The sequence below is a fragment of the Oryx dammah genome, unplaced genomic scaffold (assembly GCF_014754425.2).
Source record: "Oryx dammah isolate SB20612 unplaced genomic scaffold, SCBI_Odam_1.1 HiC_scaffold_10, whole genome shotgun sequence".
Lineage (NCBI taxonomy): Eukaryota > Metazoa > Chordata > Mammalia > Artiodactyla > Bovidae > Oryx > Oryx dammah.
In genome coordinates this window covers 5401128-5417977 of record NW_024070194.1, presented here as the reverse complement: position 1 = coordinate 5417977, position 16850 = coordinate 5401128, and the positions used below count along the sequence as shown (strand labels likewise).

General features: G+C 48.1%; 1 protein-coding gene and 1 non-coding gene across 2 annotated transcripts; both read left to right on the top strand.

The window, feature by feature from the left end:
• The first annotated feature begins 1718 nt into the window (after window positions 1–1718).
• On the top strand, window positions 1719–14820 carry RNF114 (ring finger protein 114). The gene is made up of 6 exons (XM_040248188.1): window positions 1719–1908; window positions 5450–5600; window positions 7333–7439; window positions 7753–7867; window positions 11517–11624; window positions 13003–14820. Exons 1-6 carry the CDS (start codon window positions 1763–1765, stop codon window positions 13066–13068), a joined length of 693 nt encoding a protein of 230 aa, XP_040104122.1. The 5' UTR covers window positions 1719–1762; the 3' UTR covers window positions 13069–14820.
• On the top strand, window positions 9962–10093 carry LOC120869659. Its single transcript, XR_005722624.1, has one exon. It is a non-coding gene; the product is annotated as a small nucleolar RNA SNORA70 (small nucleolar RNA).
• Window positions 14821–16850: the final 2030 nt, after the last annotated feature.

The following is a 16850-nucleotide window of genomic DNA, read 5'->3' as shown; positions in this document are numbered from 1 at the left end:
AGTGATCTTGGGGCCCAGGAAAATAAGGTCTGTCACTGTTTCCATTTTTCCCCTTTTTGCCATGAAGTGATGGGACCAGATGCCATGATCTTCATTTTTTGAATGTGGAGTTTTAAGCCAGCTTTTTCACTCTCCTCTTTCACCTTCATCAGGAGATTCTTTAGTTCCTCTTTGCTTTCTGCCATTAGGGTGGTATCATTTGCACATCTGAGGTTATTGATATTTCTCCCGGCAATATTGATTCCAGCTTGTGCTTCATCCAGCCCAGCATTTCACATGATGTACTCTGCAATATGTTAAATAAGCAGAGTAACACTATACAGCCTTGACGTACTCCTTTCCCAATTTTGAACCAGTCCGTTATTCCATACCCAGCTCTAACTGTACAGGTTTCTCAAGAGGCAGGTAAGGTATGTATGAGTTCGTGGAAAGTTCATTTCAAGAGCTCAAACTGGAGGCGCTCAGTGGATTTGAAGCCCGAGTCTGGGACTCGCCTTCCCTCACCACCCTCCCTGCTCACAGCACAGGGTCTGCCGGCAGTTACAAGGCCAAAACAAAAGCTTATAAACACCTACAACACATCTCTGCCACCACAGAAGCACCCCCATTCCTGAAGGGGAGACAGGGCACTTTTGGGCCGGAGAGATGTCAGATGCACAGTGCCTGTCATCGGAACAAGAAAAAGAAATGGTAAAATGGAAACATTGGCTCTCTTGGGCTGCTGCCTACACACCAAGTTACTGGTTAGTGAAAAGATGGCCCACATGGCTAGTTAAAAATTATCCTCCTGCTGCCAGCAGGTCAAGCAGAATCAATCCAGATGACTGGGAACGGCCCAAATGAAGCGCAAATTTGCATTCAGTTAACCTGGTTTAGCAAACTGATTTATTTGTCTTGCGCAGACTCCTTACTGTGAGGCCTCTGTGGCCTTACAGGATAGAGTTTAATTGATCATTGACTTTCCTGGTGAAGAAAACCACATAGACCTGTTGGCAAAGACGGCCTTAAAAAAAAAAGTAGCTTCCGTTATAACAGGCTGTATATGAGAGCCAACTGGGTACAGTGGGAAGTAAAGGAAGATGAGATTCAAAACGTCTGGGTTCTAGGCCTGCTTCTTTCAAGATTGAGGTTTAGTCTCTCTCTTCAAACCCCAGGCTGCCCATCTTCTACAGAGCTGGAGTTGGACCCCATGGCCAGGAGGCACGTGAAGACAATACTAGATAATTTTATTACTTCTGCTTTCACTAGAAGTCTCAATGTGGTGATAGCCTGTCTTCAACACCTCTCTAATCACGCTTACTCTCCCTTTTCTGCGTCAACAGTAGCCGGCACGAATTCATTAAGACGATACTGTTTCTATTGTATTTGTTCCCCGTGCCTTGTGGAAATAAGTGGTGTTGATTTTCTATTTGTAGCTTGGGAGTGATATCAAATCTCCCTGTAAAATTTGTTTGCTGAAACTCGACTGAAGAGAAAGATTAAAGAATAGTGCATACGTAAATATTAAGTAATAGTAACAACCATTTAAATTTTGGGCAAAAGTGGCTGAAGCACAAACCCTCCTCCCCTCAAACCAGTCTCGGGATCCGGGTCTGTCCTTTTCCCTAGCGTCTGAGGGGCCGGGAGGCGTGGCCCGCCCGCTGGCCCCGCCCCCAGCCCGACATACGTTCCATAAGCCCCGCCCCGAGCGGCCCTCACCGCTCTCGCTCCGCCCCTCCGCCTCCTCCTCGGCCGCTGAGGCGCGGCGCTCCGCGGCAGCAAGATGGCGGCGCAGGCGCAGGCCCAGGCCGGTGATGGTGGTGCGCAGCTGGCAGGACCCGCGGCGGAGGCCGACCCCCTGGGCCGCTTCACGTGTCCCGTGTGCCTGGAGGTGTACGAGAAGCCGGTGCAGGTGCCCTGCGGACACGTGTAAGTGGCGGGCTGGGGCCCGATCGGGGTGGTGGTGGGCAGGGGGGAGGGAAAACGGAGCTGAGGAGTGAGGCCCCAGCAGGAAGGGTCTCCGGCGGGAGCGGGAGGCCTGGCCTCGAGGCGCGTCTCCGCGGGGCTCCCGGCGGCCCGTGGACGTCGGCGGGGCGCTCTTCTCTTCCGCCCCGCTTCCTCCCCAGCGTCCGGCTCCTCCGTTGAGCGTCCGCTGTGCCCCGGGCCCCCTCCGACGCGTGATGGCGGAGTGGCGCCCTGCTGGGGGCTTGGTGGAGCCCGAGCCCCGCCGGGTCCCCGCGAACGGGCTGCCCGTGGCCCCTCAGGTATGCCGTGTCCCGTGTCCGGCGCTGCCCGGCAGTTCAGTGTGCTCGGAAGTTGGAGACACGCTCGACTGGACCCAAAGGACAAAGGGGGAGTCCTGAGGGAGACCTGAGCCGTCTGCCCTTCACGGCGGGGAGGTCGGGGGCTGGCAGGTGGCGGTGGTCCGCATTCCCACAGGCGTGCGGGCCGTGTCGCGCTGTGTTAGAGATTCAGAGCCTCCGTGCTGCTCGTGGACTGCTTGTGAGGACGAAAGGAGCTTGTGTGAGAATGTGCAGTAACAGGCTCTGGGGTGGGCTTTGAGGTGGGCCAGATTTGAATGGAAGCCTTGCTCCATCAGACCCGCAAGACGGCTGAGTGGAAAGAATTGTCGCCTCTTGCCGCTGGGGGTTGGAGTTTGCTCTGTGGCCTCCCGCAGCGCTTATCACCGCGGGCATCGCTTGGGGTTGGTGTTAGGACCCCTCGGCTGGGCAGGAGGCACAGGAAGCAGTCCTGTGGGGGCAGAGACGTGGCAGCCATTTTGCAGGTGAGGGCACCGAGGCTCCCTCGGGGCCGGCTCGCCATTGCCTGCCCTTCCCCGAGGGACCGGGTGTCTGCCTGGCAAGGGCTCCTCAGCCACCCGGACGCTCTTTCCAGCTTCAGGCTGTTCCTGCTTGCAGTTCGGTTAGCCTGGAAGTTTTCTTGCCCCTTCAGCCCCTCTCCTGTCACCGCTCCAAATCCTTTCCAGACTTCCAGGCCCAGTTCTAGTAACCTCCCTTGTCAGTCTCCCCATTTCAGTTACCTCCCTGCTTCTCTCCGGGGCACTCCTTCTCCTGCCTTTCAGAGAGCAAAACTTAGGGCTCGTGAGGGCAGTGTTTTGCACCTCTTCCTGTCCCAAGTGCCCAGTGTAGTGTTTGAGCAACCATCTTCCAATCTTATATTCAACCAGCTAACAATACTTGTATACACACTATGTGCCAGGTTGGTGAACATCCTAAGAAACAAGGTGATTCTGCCCTCAAAGTTCACAGTCCACTGAATTGATGATAAATAAGTACTAGCAGTGTTCAGACTCTTGTCAGTCAAACTCATTATCCACTGGGAAAGTATCACAGAGATAAAACCCGTGTGAGTGGGCGATGGGGGAATGATCAGGTAAAGGCCGCACAAACTAAGAAACTGGTGAAGGCGCACTTTGTGAGAGTTGAAGTTGCCCCTAGGTAGCTTTCCAGTTGAATTCTCTTCTCTGTGAATCAGCCCTCATTAGGGTTACCTAATTTTGGATTACTTCACTGGATTTAATTTACATTTAACGCTTATAAAGAGGCTTGACCCAGCCCAGTTTGCCAACTAAAGAGCAGCAAAATTTGAGGTTTCCTTGAGCCAGGTGGACCTTTCCAAGGTCAGAGGTCAAGGGGCAGTACTGATATGCAAACCTTGGCTCTTGTCTATACTCGCCATACTAGCTCCACGTGTTCATCAGTTCGATGCTGATTGAAAACAGATGGCGGGATCTCTGTGAGGGCCCCCACATCTTCCTTAACTCCCACCGAGTGCGTTTTGCTCTGCCTGGTTGCTCTTTGCTAGCTTTTGTGCTTGAAAACAGCATCACTGCAGCTCTGGCCGCACGGGGCATTGGGTTCTTATAAAACTTGTTTCAAGCCCTGACTTTTACATCCCTCTCCACATTAGTGGAACAGGTGGAGGCTGGCAGGTGGTTGGGTGCCCAGGACGACTTGTCTGGGGAAAATTATAACAGGAAGGGTGGGGCATCTAGAAGACTGAAAAAGGCCCATTGGTAGGAAATGGAAACTGAAAGCCAGACCAGCACTGTTCAGACTGTAGCCTTCCAGGCTCCTCATCCATGGGGTTTCCCAGGCAAGAATACTGGAGTGAGTTGCCATTTCCTTCTCTAGGTGATCTTCCCAACCCAGGGATCAAACCTGTGTCTCCTGGATTGGCAGGCAGATTCTTTACCACTGAGCCACCAGGGAAGCCCGTCCAAGATACAGGGGCCATTTAAAAGCAGGCTTGTTTGTTAGGCGTGACAGGCAGAGTGGCTTGTGAACATTGATCTCTGAGTCACAGCTATAAAAAGCAGCACTGACGCCTAGCTAAAGGACAAAAAGGAGAAAAATGTTAGAGACAGTAAAAAACAAAACAAACGTGCCGATTACCTTGGATTACATATCCAGAGCTCTTCCTGGCAGATTTTGCTATCTTGCCTTAGATCTCTGAGGTTGCAAATGCAGCTGGGGTACTTTCATGCCTCATTATTCCTTCTTTCTCTGTACCTTATCTCAGCATCACCACCTGTCTAGGCTTCAGATATACAGAAAGTTGGTCATCTTTAACTTCTTTTCTTTTCTTTTCCAAATTTAGTAAGTTGCCAAGTCCTCCTGAATCCATCCCCAAATTATTTCCTGAATTCTTTATTGCCTCAGTCAGGCCCTCATGATCTCTTGCCTTTGGCCATCTATTTGGTTTCTTTTCTCATCTGAAAAAAAAAATAAATAAAACTGACAACTCTATTGTCCATGCTAATCCCAGAATTATTTTTCTAAAACTTGATTTTGGTTTGGTTGGTACCTTGCTTTAAGTACCTGGGGGTTATGAGGCAGAGTGGTAAACATGCACAATGCATGTAAGGAAATAGAAGTCTAGGGGCCTGGAATATTCTTCCCCTCCTCTGCCACTGAACTCTTCTAAGCTCTTTCGTGTATGCTGTCTGCAGTCTAACCACTGCTGTCTTTCTCGGGTTACAGCTGGCTGCTCTTGACTTTGTGTTTCCATAGTGCTTTGCATTCACCTCTGTTGATGGCTGCTCCTGCTTATGGTGCATTTCATATGTGCTAGATGCTGTCCTCAGAGTCCACTGTACGTAACCCATCCTCCCTAGATTCTCAAGGCAGGCACTGCGGTCTCCACTTCACAGAAGAGAAGCTGAAGTTCAGGAAAGCCCAGCAGGATCCCTTGGTGGCCAGGGCTAAGGACTGAAGACTGTGCCATGGCACCTTCTGCCATGTGTCGTGGTAGTTTGTGTTCACTTCTGTCGTTGGACCTGTGTGTCCTTTGCAAGGAACACTGCCCGCCTCCCCCTGCTCTGAATCGAGAGCAGAGATTGAGTAGTTTTAAATTCATTATCCATTGATGTCATTTTGAAAAGTTTATCCATTTTTGTTGTCTTGTCTCCACGATGCATGACGCAGGTTCTCTGTATGTCTTGTTCTAGCTTTTGCTCTGCATGCCTGCAGGAATGTCTGAAGCCGAAGAAGCCTGTCTGTGGCGTGTGTCGCAGCACTCTGGCGCCTGGCGTCCGAGCTGTGGAGCTCGAGCGGCAGATTGAGAGCACAGAGACTTCCTGCCACGGCTGCCGTAAAAATGTATGTGGGAGTGGGGCGGAGCAGTCGGCCTCCGTAAGATGGGTAACAGAGCTTGCCGCCTTGTTTTGGAACCTAGAGCGTGGCTGAGTGACGAGCAGCACGTGTGCATGCTGGCTGGCTGTGGCCATGCTGTTGCATTTTGGTAACCTGATTGGTTGTGTCGTTTGGTTTTTTTCTTTTAAAGAATTGGTTTAGCATATTACATAGCTTAGCTTTGAAAACCATAGAAATCAGTTAGCCCAGTTTTTTTCTGTAAAAGACCCATTTTTCCCAAAGCAGCATACACAAATTTAATTAGAATATGACAGAGTGATATTTCTCCATTTTTTAAAGTATAAAATGAAGTCAGTGCCTCAAAGTTACCTGCTGCAGTGAGTTTGAGGGGAAATTTTGTGATGTATTTTACTACAGATGTAAAACTTGTTCAGCTTTTGGCATTTGGCAAGGAGGAATTATAGTACAAAGGTCAGTATGAGGACATTCGATAATAGCAGTGTCCAGTATTTGAAATGCATCCGTGTTCTTTTTTTGTATGACCATATTAGAGTCAAAAATATTTATTTTAAAATAATTATAACCGCACAGGAGAATACTATTATTTTCAAAAGTGATATATATACAGAATTACTGGGTTTTAAATAATTGTGATTTCATTAATTCCAGACAGCACAAAAATATAAAATAATGTAGGGTTGTTCCCCACTCCAGAGATTACCTTTTTAAAAATACTTCAGTTTAGAAGGCTGCAAAACATTTTCCTGCTCTCTGACACAGGTGTGGGTTTTATACAAACAGATGTAGGATTTTTACAAAATAGGATCCTACTATAATATATATTTCTACAACTTCTTTGCACTTTTAAAAACTTCTTTCACTCCATGACTTACCAGACACCCTTGTGTGTCAGTCTCTTCAGTTTAAACCTTAGTGAGAGCAGGCATGGACTGGGTGTCCCTTTACCCTTCCTCCTTTCAGAGGATTTGGCTCTCTGGGTACACAGTGGCTGTAGTTCTAAGTAGAGCTAGTTCCCATCCCCTTTAACCTGGAGCTCTTTGACTGGCAGCTTGAAGTCAAGTTCTTTAGCGATAAGACAGAAGCATCATGATAAGCCAGAGGGCAAGTGCTGAAACATATTTTTCCCTCCAGTTTCTTTCGATTTAGAAACTCAAGATATTGAAGTAAAATTTTGTCTTTCTGTCTTGCAAAGACTAGATTTTATTAGGTAGAATTCAGAATTTGAATTTTTTTTTGTAATAAGTTCATTTATCACAATCTGGTGACAGAATATTATTATTTATCTAGGATTACTGGCCTTTATCCCTTTTATGTAAATCATCACTTTTCTCTGCTGCACTTAGAATATGGTTCTTGGCATGCTGAAAGGAGACTAATTTCAAGTGCTGGGGTAGAAAACTTTAGACACTTCACTGGGTTTGGAGTGTCTCTGTGAGCAGAGAGCATATCATGAATAAAACAGACCTCTCCAAGAGTGATTTTAAAGTGGAAGCAGATATCCTGATTTGCTCAAGTAAAACACCAGCCTTGATACTAATAGAAACCCTGCAGAAAGTCAGAGTCTGAGTCCCTTCAGTGGAGCCAGGAGTCTTCGTGAGGCTCCTTGCCTCCCCAGGGCAGTATAGGTCTAGTTTACATCTTGCCTTTGCTTTGGCACTGTGTTGGATTGGGTACAAGATCCCAGCTAACTTGTGGGCTCTGATCCTTCCCACCTAAGTTCTTCCTGTCCAAGATCCGGGCACATGTGGCTACCTGTTCCAAATACCAGAATTACATCATGGAAGGTGTGAAGGCCACCACCAAGGACGCGTCTCGTCAGCCAAGGTAAATGGTTCTGTCACTCTCTCCGGTCAATGTCTGTCTTCATGAGTTTTGGAAAACAGAGGTGTAGTTGTTAGGCTGGCTAAAGCTGGTGTAAGTTTTTGTTTTCGGGTGGTTATGGAGGACTCGCATGTTCACTTCAAATGCGGGCTAGACTGTTACTTTCAAAACATTTGACCTGACTCAGAAGTGATCACCAGAATCCCTGTCCTAACGCATTGAGTGAACTTTGCTACTTTGGGGAGGGGACAGTGGTTGAAATTGTGTGGAAAGGTGCTCACAGAGAAATTTCTTTTTTCCTGCCTTCATCTTCCAGAAGTGTCCCAAACCGGTATACTTTCCCTTGTCCTTACTGTCCTGAGAAGAATTTTGATCAAGAAGGACTTGTGGAACACTGCAAGTTATACCATAGCACGGACACCAAATCTGTGGTAAGAGAAACTTGAGTTTTTTTGTTTTGTGGGTTTTGTTGTTTAAATTCTTATGGGGGAAAAGTTAGACTTTACAAAAAGTTACAGGATTAGTTAATGAACTCTAATGTAGTGTTCACCTGGACTCACAGGTTAAGATTTTACCATATTCGCTTAACCATACTCTGTATACATATTTTGTGCTAGCCATTTGAGAGTAGATTACAGATACCATGATCCTTTGCCCCTAAATACTGCAACACGTATCTCCTAGGAAGAAGTATATCTTCTTAGAAAACCACATTTTTTGTGTGTTTTAATTTTCACACTCAGGAATTGTCACATTGATACAAGCCAATACCCGATCTGCAATTCACATTTAAATTTTAACAGTCGAAATGTCCTTCAAGGCAGTTTTCCCCAGCCCGCAGATCCTGGATCTGTGTTATATTTGAATGTTAAGTCCCTTTAGTCCTCAGTTTTTCTTTCTTTCATGACCTTGACATTTTTTAAAGAGGGTGGGCCACTTGTTTTGTAGCTTGTCCTTCAATTTGGGTTTGTCTGTTTCTTCATGATTACATACGTGAATGCTCTGTCCTCTGCGTACACATCAGGGGAGTCGAGTGACCTCTGTTGCTCCCACTGTTGGTAATGTTAATTTGGATCTCCTGGTGTCTGCCAAGTTTCTACATGAAGTTACTGTTTTCCGTTTGAATAGCTTCTTCATAGTTGTGGAGAAAGAGAATTTAGATGGAAGTATTAGGAAAGTGCTTATCAGTCTTTGACATTTAATTTAAATATCAAGGCTGACGTGGTTTTCTTAAAAAAAAAAAAAGTTCGAATTTGGTCCATCTCAGCAGTGTTACCCTACCCTCTTAATATGATTGACAGACGGCGTCTTAATACAACTTTCTCTCTAGTTTCATTTCTATTTTCCCGTTTATCTTACACCCCAAAGCCAGGTTTTCGGCTGCTGCTTCAAGATGTTTTAGTTACAGTTCTTAATAACTAATTACTGATTAAAAGAGCAAGTGAGCTTAGACACAGAGACAGCCACCCACCACCACCTGCCCCCACTACCCGTTTCCATTTTAAAGTTAGCCAGGGGGTATTCTTTCTGCCCCGCTTCTGATGCCTATGTCAGAAGCTTTCTCTATCTCCTGTATACTTTAATAAAACTTTATTGTGTGTGTAAAACTTTATTACACACACAAAAAAATAAAAAATTAAAAAAAAAAAAGTTAGCCAGGTAAACTTACCTATGTTGCTAATTATGAAAACTAAAATGGATGTTAAATCAAATGACAGAGATACTTTCATTCATTTCCTGCCACCATCTTCCCTGCACTCATTTCTGGAAGCCTACAAATGGTACCCACGCTAAGTAGATGAAGCTGGTTAATGCAAAATCAGTACTGGAACCTGGCAGTATCCTGGCACTTAAACCAGTTCTGCCTTCAAGGCATCAGAGGCACCTCTGTGGGCTGCCCATTGGCCTCTGAGTAGTGCTCACTCTGTGTGTGGAAAGTACAAAATGTGTCACCCAGGGACATTTCTAGCTTTTGATCAGAAATATGATTCACGCAAGTCCTCCTTTTCTTGTCCCCCTTTTGATGCCAGTGACAGCGCATTCTGCACACTGTAACCGGTGTCGTTGACATTGGTTTCATGTCAGTACCTGTGGATCGGATTCTTTTTTCATTGAGCTGCCAGTTTTCCATTACTGGTCTGTACCATGATTTTAACTGGCCCCTTACAGACAAATGTCAGTGTTACTTCTGACAGTATCTAAAAATCTTAAGGACTGGATATTAATTGCTACTAAAAAATGGTTGGTTGATTGGTGAGATAATAAGTAATATTGTAAAGGGAAACACATTTTTAGGACTGTTCTGAAAGAGTTAAGGGTGAATTGTTTTATCTTATTTTTAAATGCTTCATTTATTGCTGAAGAAAGTGTGCCACACTTAAATCTAGGCATTGGGGATAAGGAATAGTTTATTAAATTATTATTTCCTATAGTTGTGAAGTTTTTCATGGTGCATTTGAAAAGACTGCCGTGGATTTTGACATACCTTCACCTGTTTTTTTATGTCTGCGAAGCAAAGTCTTGAACTGACTCCAGTTAAGCCGACTGTGCTCCTTTCTCTGGGGCCTGGCGTGCAGTGACCGCAGACAGCATCCTCCCTGGTAGTGTGTGCAACCTGTTGCCTGGATGGGTTACCCTAAGGGGCCTTAGAGACAGGCTTTTTCCACAGACATTCCTGTCTGGCCTCATGCTGTTCCCAGTCTAGGCTCCAGACAGGTATGTAGGTTGCCTTTGGAAAGCCTCAAGGCACAGTGGCCTGGGCCCACATTGGCCAAGTCATAATGTCCATCTGCACCAAACTGCTGAACAAGGAACGTGTGAGTGAAGCCCTCTTCAAGGCCAAGTTCAAGTTCCCCTGGCCACCAGAAGATCCATATCTTCAAGAAGTAGGGATTTGCTAGATTTAATGCAGATGAATTTGAAAACCTGGGGGCTGAAAAGTAGGCCCATCCCAAATGGCTCTAGGGTCAGCTTCATCCCTAATCATGGCCCCGGGACAAGGCCTTGTCCCTTCCTCAGTCAAGGCCATCAGTAAATTCTACTTCTGACCAAAAGAAAAAAATTATTCTTAGTAAAGTCTTAGATATGGATTAATTTGGTCAAAGGTTAACTATATTCATAATCTTGATAGGTATTGCTAAACTTCTCTGTGGTATCTGATACTACAGCTTAGTTTTCTCTCCTTTTCCCCCTTCCTTTGGCTTCCTGAAATCCCTCTGATTACTTTGTTTCTTTAAAGCCCCTGCCCCTCCCCATTCCACCCTCCTTCTGCAGAACTCCCTAACGGTCAGTGTTTGAGCCCTGCCCTTCGGAAGTCTCCTCCTCAGACTCCTGACCATGCTCTGCTCCATAGCACCAGCTCTTCCACTCAATGAGCTGCCCATCAGGTCACATTCTTCTCATGTCAACCCCCTCTGTCACCGTATCTTCCTTGTAAAGTAAATGGTGATGTGCCATCGCCAGTCCAGCCCACTTAGGCCTTGGTCTCCCTGTTCCCACTCCTCTCGGCCTCTCTCCAGGAATTTTCCACTCTAGCCACACTGATTGGCTGTTTGCCATGTACTCTTTGTCTTTCCAATACCTCCGACTCTTCAAAGCCGGAATCAGCCTCTTGTGTGAAGGCTTTTCCCCCTGAGCCCCTTCATCTGAACATTTACTTTATAAAAATAGCATGTAAGACTGTGTTTCTTCCTTGGGACGTTGCTTGCCTGTCATTTCCTTGGTTTTCTTTGTGCTTTTATTATCATTTTGCCCACTGGGTTGGAAGGCTCCGTCTGAGCCCCTCCTGGTCTGACACACTGACACCCTGTTCTCTCCTCAGTAGGGGATTAGAAATGAGTGGTATCATGGCTTAAGCCTTTACCCACCACCCACACCCTGCCCTGCCTGTCCATTCCTCAGTAGGAGATTGATGTCTTCCGGGATGTGGATGTGCCCTTGAGGGTGTGACCAGGTGCTGGGCTGGGAGTCAGGAAAACTGTCCTGGAGGAAAGGTGGCCGGACACAGTCCCCAGAGGGCTGGGGTCTGCTCAGGCACCGAGTACCTAAGCCATCCCTGACACCCTGCTTCTTTGCCGGAAGGTGTGTCCCATATGCGCCTCAATGCCCTGGGGAGACCCCAACTACCGCAGCGCCAACTTCATCGAGCACCTCCAGCGCCGTCACCAGTTCTCCTACGACACCTTTGTGGTGAGTCTGCAGCCCGGGCGATGATTCCTGGCCGCCCCCTCGCACCCGGCGGGCCACATGGCTCCCTCCCTCCCTCCCCTCACCCGAGAACTGCAGGCCCCCGGGGGGGTTTGTCACTGCCGTGATGTGCTGCCTGAAATGACAGCTCTGTGGCATTTAAGGAAGGGTACTGGCCAGCCATCAAGACTGAGACAGAGTGAGCTTCCTTTTATGTTTTCCAAGATTTTTATCCATTTTCTTTCATATATGACTTCTAGCTGTTACAGAACCTGGTTTGGGATCCTTAAGCCCAGAAGCCCATGGGTCCAGGCAAGTCATGGAAGTGATTGTCCTGGGGAATTGCAAGCTGGACAGTGTATATGACTCATCATGCTGCCAGCGGCTCCAGCTGATGGGGGCGGAGCCGGGCACTGTGTTGCCAGGTTCCTTCCTGCCCCAATACCAAGGAGCTGGAAATGCAGAATTTCATGTGAAGTTCATGGGGTCGCAAAGAGTCAGACACGACTGAGCGACTGAACTGAACTGTTCCATATTTATTTCTTAAAGTAGTTCAGGTCAAATCAAACACTCTGGGACTTCCCTGGGAGTCCAGTGGCTAAGACTCCATGCTCCCAATGCAGGGGGCCTGGGTTTGATCCCTGATCAGGGAACTAGATTTCTCATGCCACAACTGAATACTCCGTGTGCCATAATGAAGACCTGGTGCAGCCAAATTTTTTTTCAATTTAAAAATTAAAAAAAAAACACAGCCAAGCGTGGTCATCAAGGTCGCACCTCCCCTGGAGCTGAGTGGCTTGAAGGGCACTCTTGTCTTGGCATTATGGTGGCAGATCCAGCTAGCTGTCTCAGGTAACCCTTGTATTTACATATGTAGGTGTCAGGTTAGGATTTGAGAATATCATTCTGTCTCAGTGGTGTGTTTCAGGACCTAAGATGGAAGGCATGACTCTTACCTGAGTTGTCCTAAAGAGTAATTTACTCTCGTCCTAATGAGAGTATCTGAAATTCAGACTTCAAAATTAGCATCTTTTTGTTAAAGATGAATACAGTTGCCAAGACAAGCCCAAGTAGATAGATTTGCCTCATTGAACCAGAGAGGCTGTTTTCACCCCGGGCACTCCAGCTCTGAGTACCTGGTCTGTGCCAGGCTTCACGCAGGTGCCCGCCCGTCTGAGGGCGCCGTGGGCATGTTCACGGTCAGGGTGAGGCAGCTGCGGCATGGAAATCAAGCAGCTGCCCAGGGTCAGGCAGCTGGCATCGCAGACCGTGCAGCTGGGCCCTGGCCCTCCTCCAGAGCTCTGCTCAGACGCCCTGCTTCTCCGCCCCACGGTGAGTCCCTCAGCTGCACGCGGTTGCTGAGCGTCGGTGTTGTCCACAGGATTACGACGTGGATGAGGAGGACATGGTAAGCCAGGTGCTGCAGCGCTCCCTCATCGACCAGTGAGCGGGCGCCCGGGCTGCGCCCGGCCTCAGCTCCGCGTGGAGAACGGGACTCGCCCCCCGAGTGTGCAGCGGGCCTGGTGTTAGGGCGGGATCACTCGCACAGGGAACGGGCCCGCCCGCCCTGGGGGCTCCGCTCACCTGCGTGTTTCCCGTCTGCTCTCGTCCTGCTCTTCAGCCGCCCCGAGGAGCCTCTGTCCCGTCTCCGGAAGGGAGCCCAGCTGCCCCCCTGTCCGTGCGTCACGCTCGCGCCTCCTGTCCTGTCCCGTGTTGATCTCTCAGGTCCTCTGAGCCAGCCAGGACCTTTTCTGGGTCATGAATAGCACAGATGAGACCAGCGTCTCCTCTCCTTGCTCCCGGGGTGTGTGGGCTCTGGCGGTAAGGCGTCTCATGGGTGATGGAGCTGCTCCCGTGCTGTGCGAGTTCCTGTTTGTTGGCTGTTGGCAGCAGCCGCCGGAAGCTGTGGTCGCCTCGCGGGAAACGGTTCATGAGTCCCATGGGAGTGGGTGTCCTGAGCTTACCGTGGTCTGATCCTGGAAGTTTTGATGAGCGTTGTTTCCCTCCCATTCCTGCACACCCTTAGGATTAACTGGTTCAACTTTAAATGCCTGCATGGTGCCTTCTTAGGGTAAGGTGTAACCACATATTTTTAGTGAAAAGAAGTGTTTCTGACTTAGGAAACTTAAACTCCATTTATTCCTAAGCAAGGAGAAGGGTCAACTTAAGTGAGGTGGGAGGGCCACAGCTTTGGGTTCTGATTTTTTTCAAACTAGTGAGTTATTTTCCAGTGACTTATTCATGTTTGCCTCTGTTTGGGAACCTGCTTACATTCTTGTCCTCGAAGCACAAAGAGGGGTCCTCAGATGAGTAAGAAGTTCTGGGGCCCCAGTGGGTACTAGTTCTTTCATCTCTTATTTGGCAACTTAGATTAACCTGAGGGTTGCTTTCCTATCACAAATTTTTTCCTTATAAAACTGGTTTCAACACATAAATTGGTGTGCGAAGACCTGCCTTCTGAGGCGGAGGGGTTAGGGGAAGTCCAGCCTCCCCACCTGCTGTCTCTCTGACAAGACCCACAGGTCAGGAGGTACAGCACACCTCTGGGAGCAGTTGGTCGTGGAAACTGTCCGCCAGAAACTTGCTTTGCTAACAGCTCAAGAAGCTTCAAGTTCACCCTGTTTCACCAATGTTAATAAATAAGGCCATGGGCTGTCTCATCTGGAGGAGCAGAACCTCTGGTAGACCAGAAGGCTCCCTATTTAGGTTCATTTTTCCCTGTTAGACCTCCTGTCTGAATAGGGATATTTTTGTTGGTTAGTGGCTGAAGTTGCAGGTGACCCAGGGCTCTGGGCCTGGACACCGCTGCTGGGGGCCTTGCCCTCCCTGCCGCTGAGATCACACGTGCTCAGGAACTGGCAAGGACGGGGTCCTGTGGGGCAAAGTAACTTTCTCTAATGTGCTGTCGCTTGGGAGGGCCCGGGTGTTGTTAACAGCTTCTTCACTGTAATTTCTGGGAAAAGTTCTCTCTGACCCCCCTGAATTGAGATCATCTCAGCCTAGGTTTAGAGGGAAATTTAACAAAACCTTCATTTGAGGGAACCTGATGGTGGTCTCACAGTGGTACCAAGAAACGAATTTCATTGTATTAAGTGCACTTCATGTATTTCTAATAAGATGACTTTCCAGAAAGTGACGTTTGTTATGTTCTGGCTTTTAAAGTGAAATATAAATAAATCTCATGATTTATCCAATGGTACCCTGTAATGCCTGTTTTTATTAACCTCAGTTTGCTGAAGCCTGGGCTTGGGGAGCCTCCAAAAGACTGTTGTGCTTTTTAAGGGGAAGTTCTTGTCTGTCACGAGGGAGTCCCATCTGGCTCTGATATCAGCTCTGACCCTTCACCAGCTGGCCTTACCGGGCCAGTCTTCTCTGGAAAACAGACCCACCTCCCTGCCACCCCTGTCCCCACCGTCCTCCACCACAGACACACACGTTTGGGAGCTCCAGTGAGGTAAGAAGTGACCCTGTTCCATGAAACAAGGCCTCAGGTGCCTTAGCAACAGCCCTGAAACATCGCAGCAGTGGGTTCCACATGCAGAGGTCTGAGGTCATGGGCCTGTCGCGGTTCTGCACTCCACCTCTGGCTGGGGGACATCTGGAAAGTACTTCCCCTTCTGAGGTAGGCTTATGTAGGGTCCTGCCTGTGTGGCTTCGCTGGTGGCTAAGTTGAAGAAGGCGCCTGCGGTGCAGGAGACCTGGGTTCCATCCCTGGATCGGGAAGAGCCCCTGGAGGAGGGCATGGCAGCCCACCCAGTGTTCTTGCCTGGAGAATGCTATGGACGAGGAGCCTGGTGAGTCATGGTCCACGGGGTTGCAAAGAGATTGCAGGCAGATTCTTCACTGCCTGAGCCACCAGGGAAGCCGTCCTTAGGCTAGTGTGGGAAATTCTCTCTTGTAAGACGGGCTAGTCTTACAGCACATCTATTGTATAATAGCTGGGGTAGGGCAGCCACTCCGTTGTTGGTTAGAATTGGGTGGGCAAGCTCAGTTCTTACAGGTTGCAAGACTTTAATGATACCTTTTCTGCTTATAAAAATCATCTAGACTGTTTGGTCTCAAATGATCACCCCTCAAATTATTTACAAAGGAAAAATCACTAACTTTGGGACTTTCCTGGTGCTCCAGTGGTTAAGACTCCATGCTCCCAACGCAGGGGGCGCAGGTTTGACCCCTGATCAGGGAACCAGATCCCACACGCCACAACTAAGAGTTTGAATACCACAACTAAAGATCTTACGTGCCACAACTAAGACAGCACAGCAAAATTAGTAAAGGTAAATACTGAAAATTAGTAACTTTGCAGTGGAGAAACCTAGCAGACTCCTTTACCAAGGGATCAGAATATCACTGATAATGGGACGAGTCACGGGTGACTTGATGGGACACACTGGAGAAGGCAGCACTTCTGAGAGTCCCGACAGAAAAACATTTAACTAGAGTCTAATTGTAAGGAATAGCTTTCCAAGTGGCGCTAGTGGTAAAGAATCTGCCTGCCAATGCAGGAGACCCAGGTTTGATCCCTGGATCAGGAAGATCCCCTGGAGAAGGAAATGGCAACCCACTCCAGTGTTCTTGCCTGGAGAATCCCATGGACAGAGGAGCCGGGCAGATTACGATCCTTGGAGTCACAGAGTCAGACACACTGAGCACACACACACAGACCGTTGTAAGGAAACATCAGGCAACTCATCCAAACTGGGAGGCAGGCTACGAAACAGCTCCACCTCTTCCAAAATGTCAAGGTCGAAGAAGACCAGAGAGGCTACAACCAACTGCAAAGCTGCATGATCCCGGCTTGGATCCTTGACGTTACAGGAGTTGCTCTAAAGGGTGTTCATGGACCAATTGCTAACAATTGAATAAGGATTGTGGAACAAGGAACAGTGTTTTATCAGTGTGAGATTTCCTAATTTTGAGTTACACCACAGTCACATAAGAGAATGTCCTTGTTCTTAGGAGATAGACGTGGAAGAGTTTAAAGGACGTGATGGGACTTCCCTGGTGGTCCAGGGGTCAAGACTCCTTGCTTCCACTGCATGGGACACAGGTTCAGTCCCTGGTCAGGGAACTAGGATCCTGCATGCCATGAGGAGCAGCCACCCCAAAATGATATAAGTAAAGGACATGATGTCTCCAAGTTACTCTCAGATGGCTCAGGAAAAAATAGTGTGCCCCTGTGTATAAATAAATAAAATGATAAAGAGCAAATATGTACGATGTTAAAAA

Excerpts from the sequence above, each read along its gene's own strand:
- RNF114 (XM_040248188.1), top strand. The coding sequence starts at position 1,763 with ATGGCGGCGCAGGCGCAGGCCCAGGCCGGTGATGGTGGTGCGCAGCTG. Across the intron at positions 5,601-7,332 it reads GCCACGGCTGCCGTAAAAAT|TTCTTCCTGTCCAAGATCCG; the intron begins GTATGTGGGAGT and ends TTCCCACCTAAG. Across the intron at positions 7,868-11,516 it reads GCACGGACACCAAATCTGTG|GTGTGTCCCATATGCGCCTC; the intron begins GTAAGAGAAACT and ends CTTTGCCGGAAG.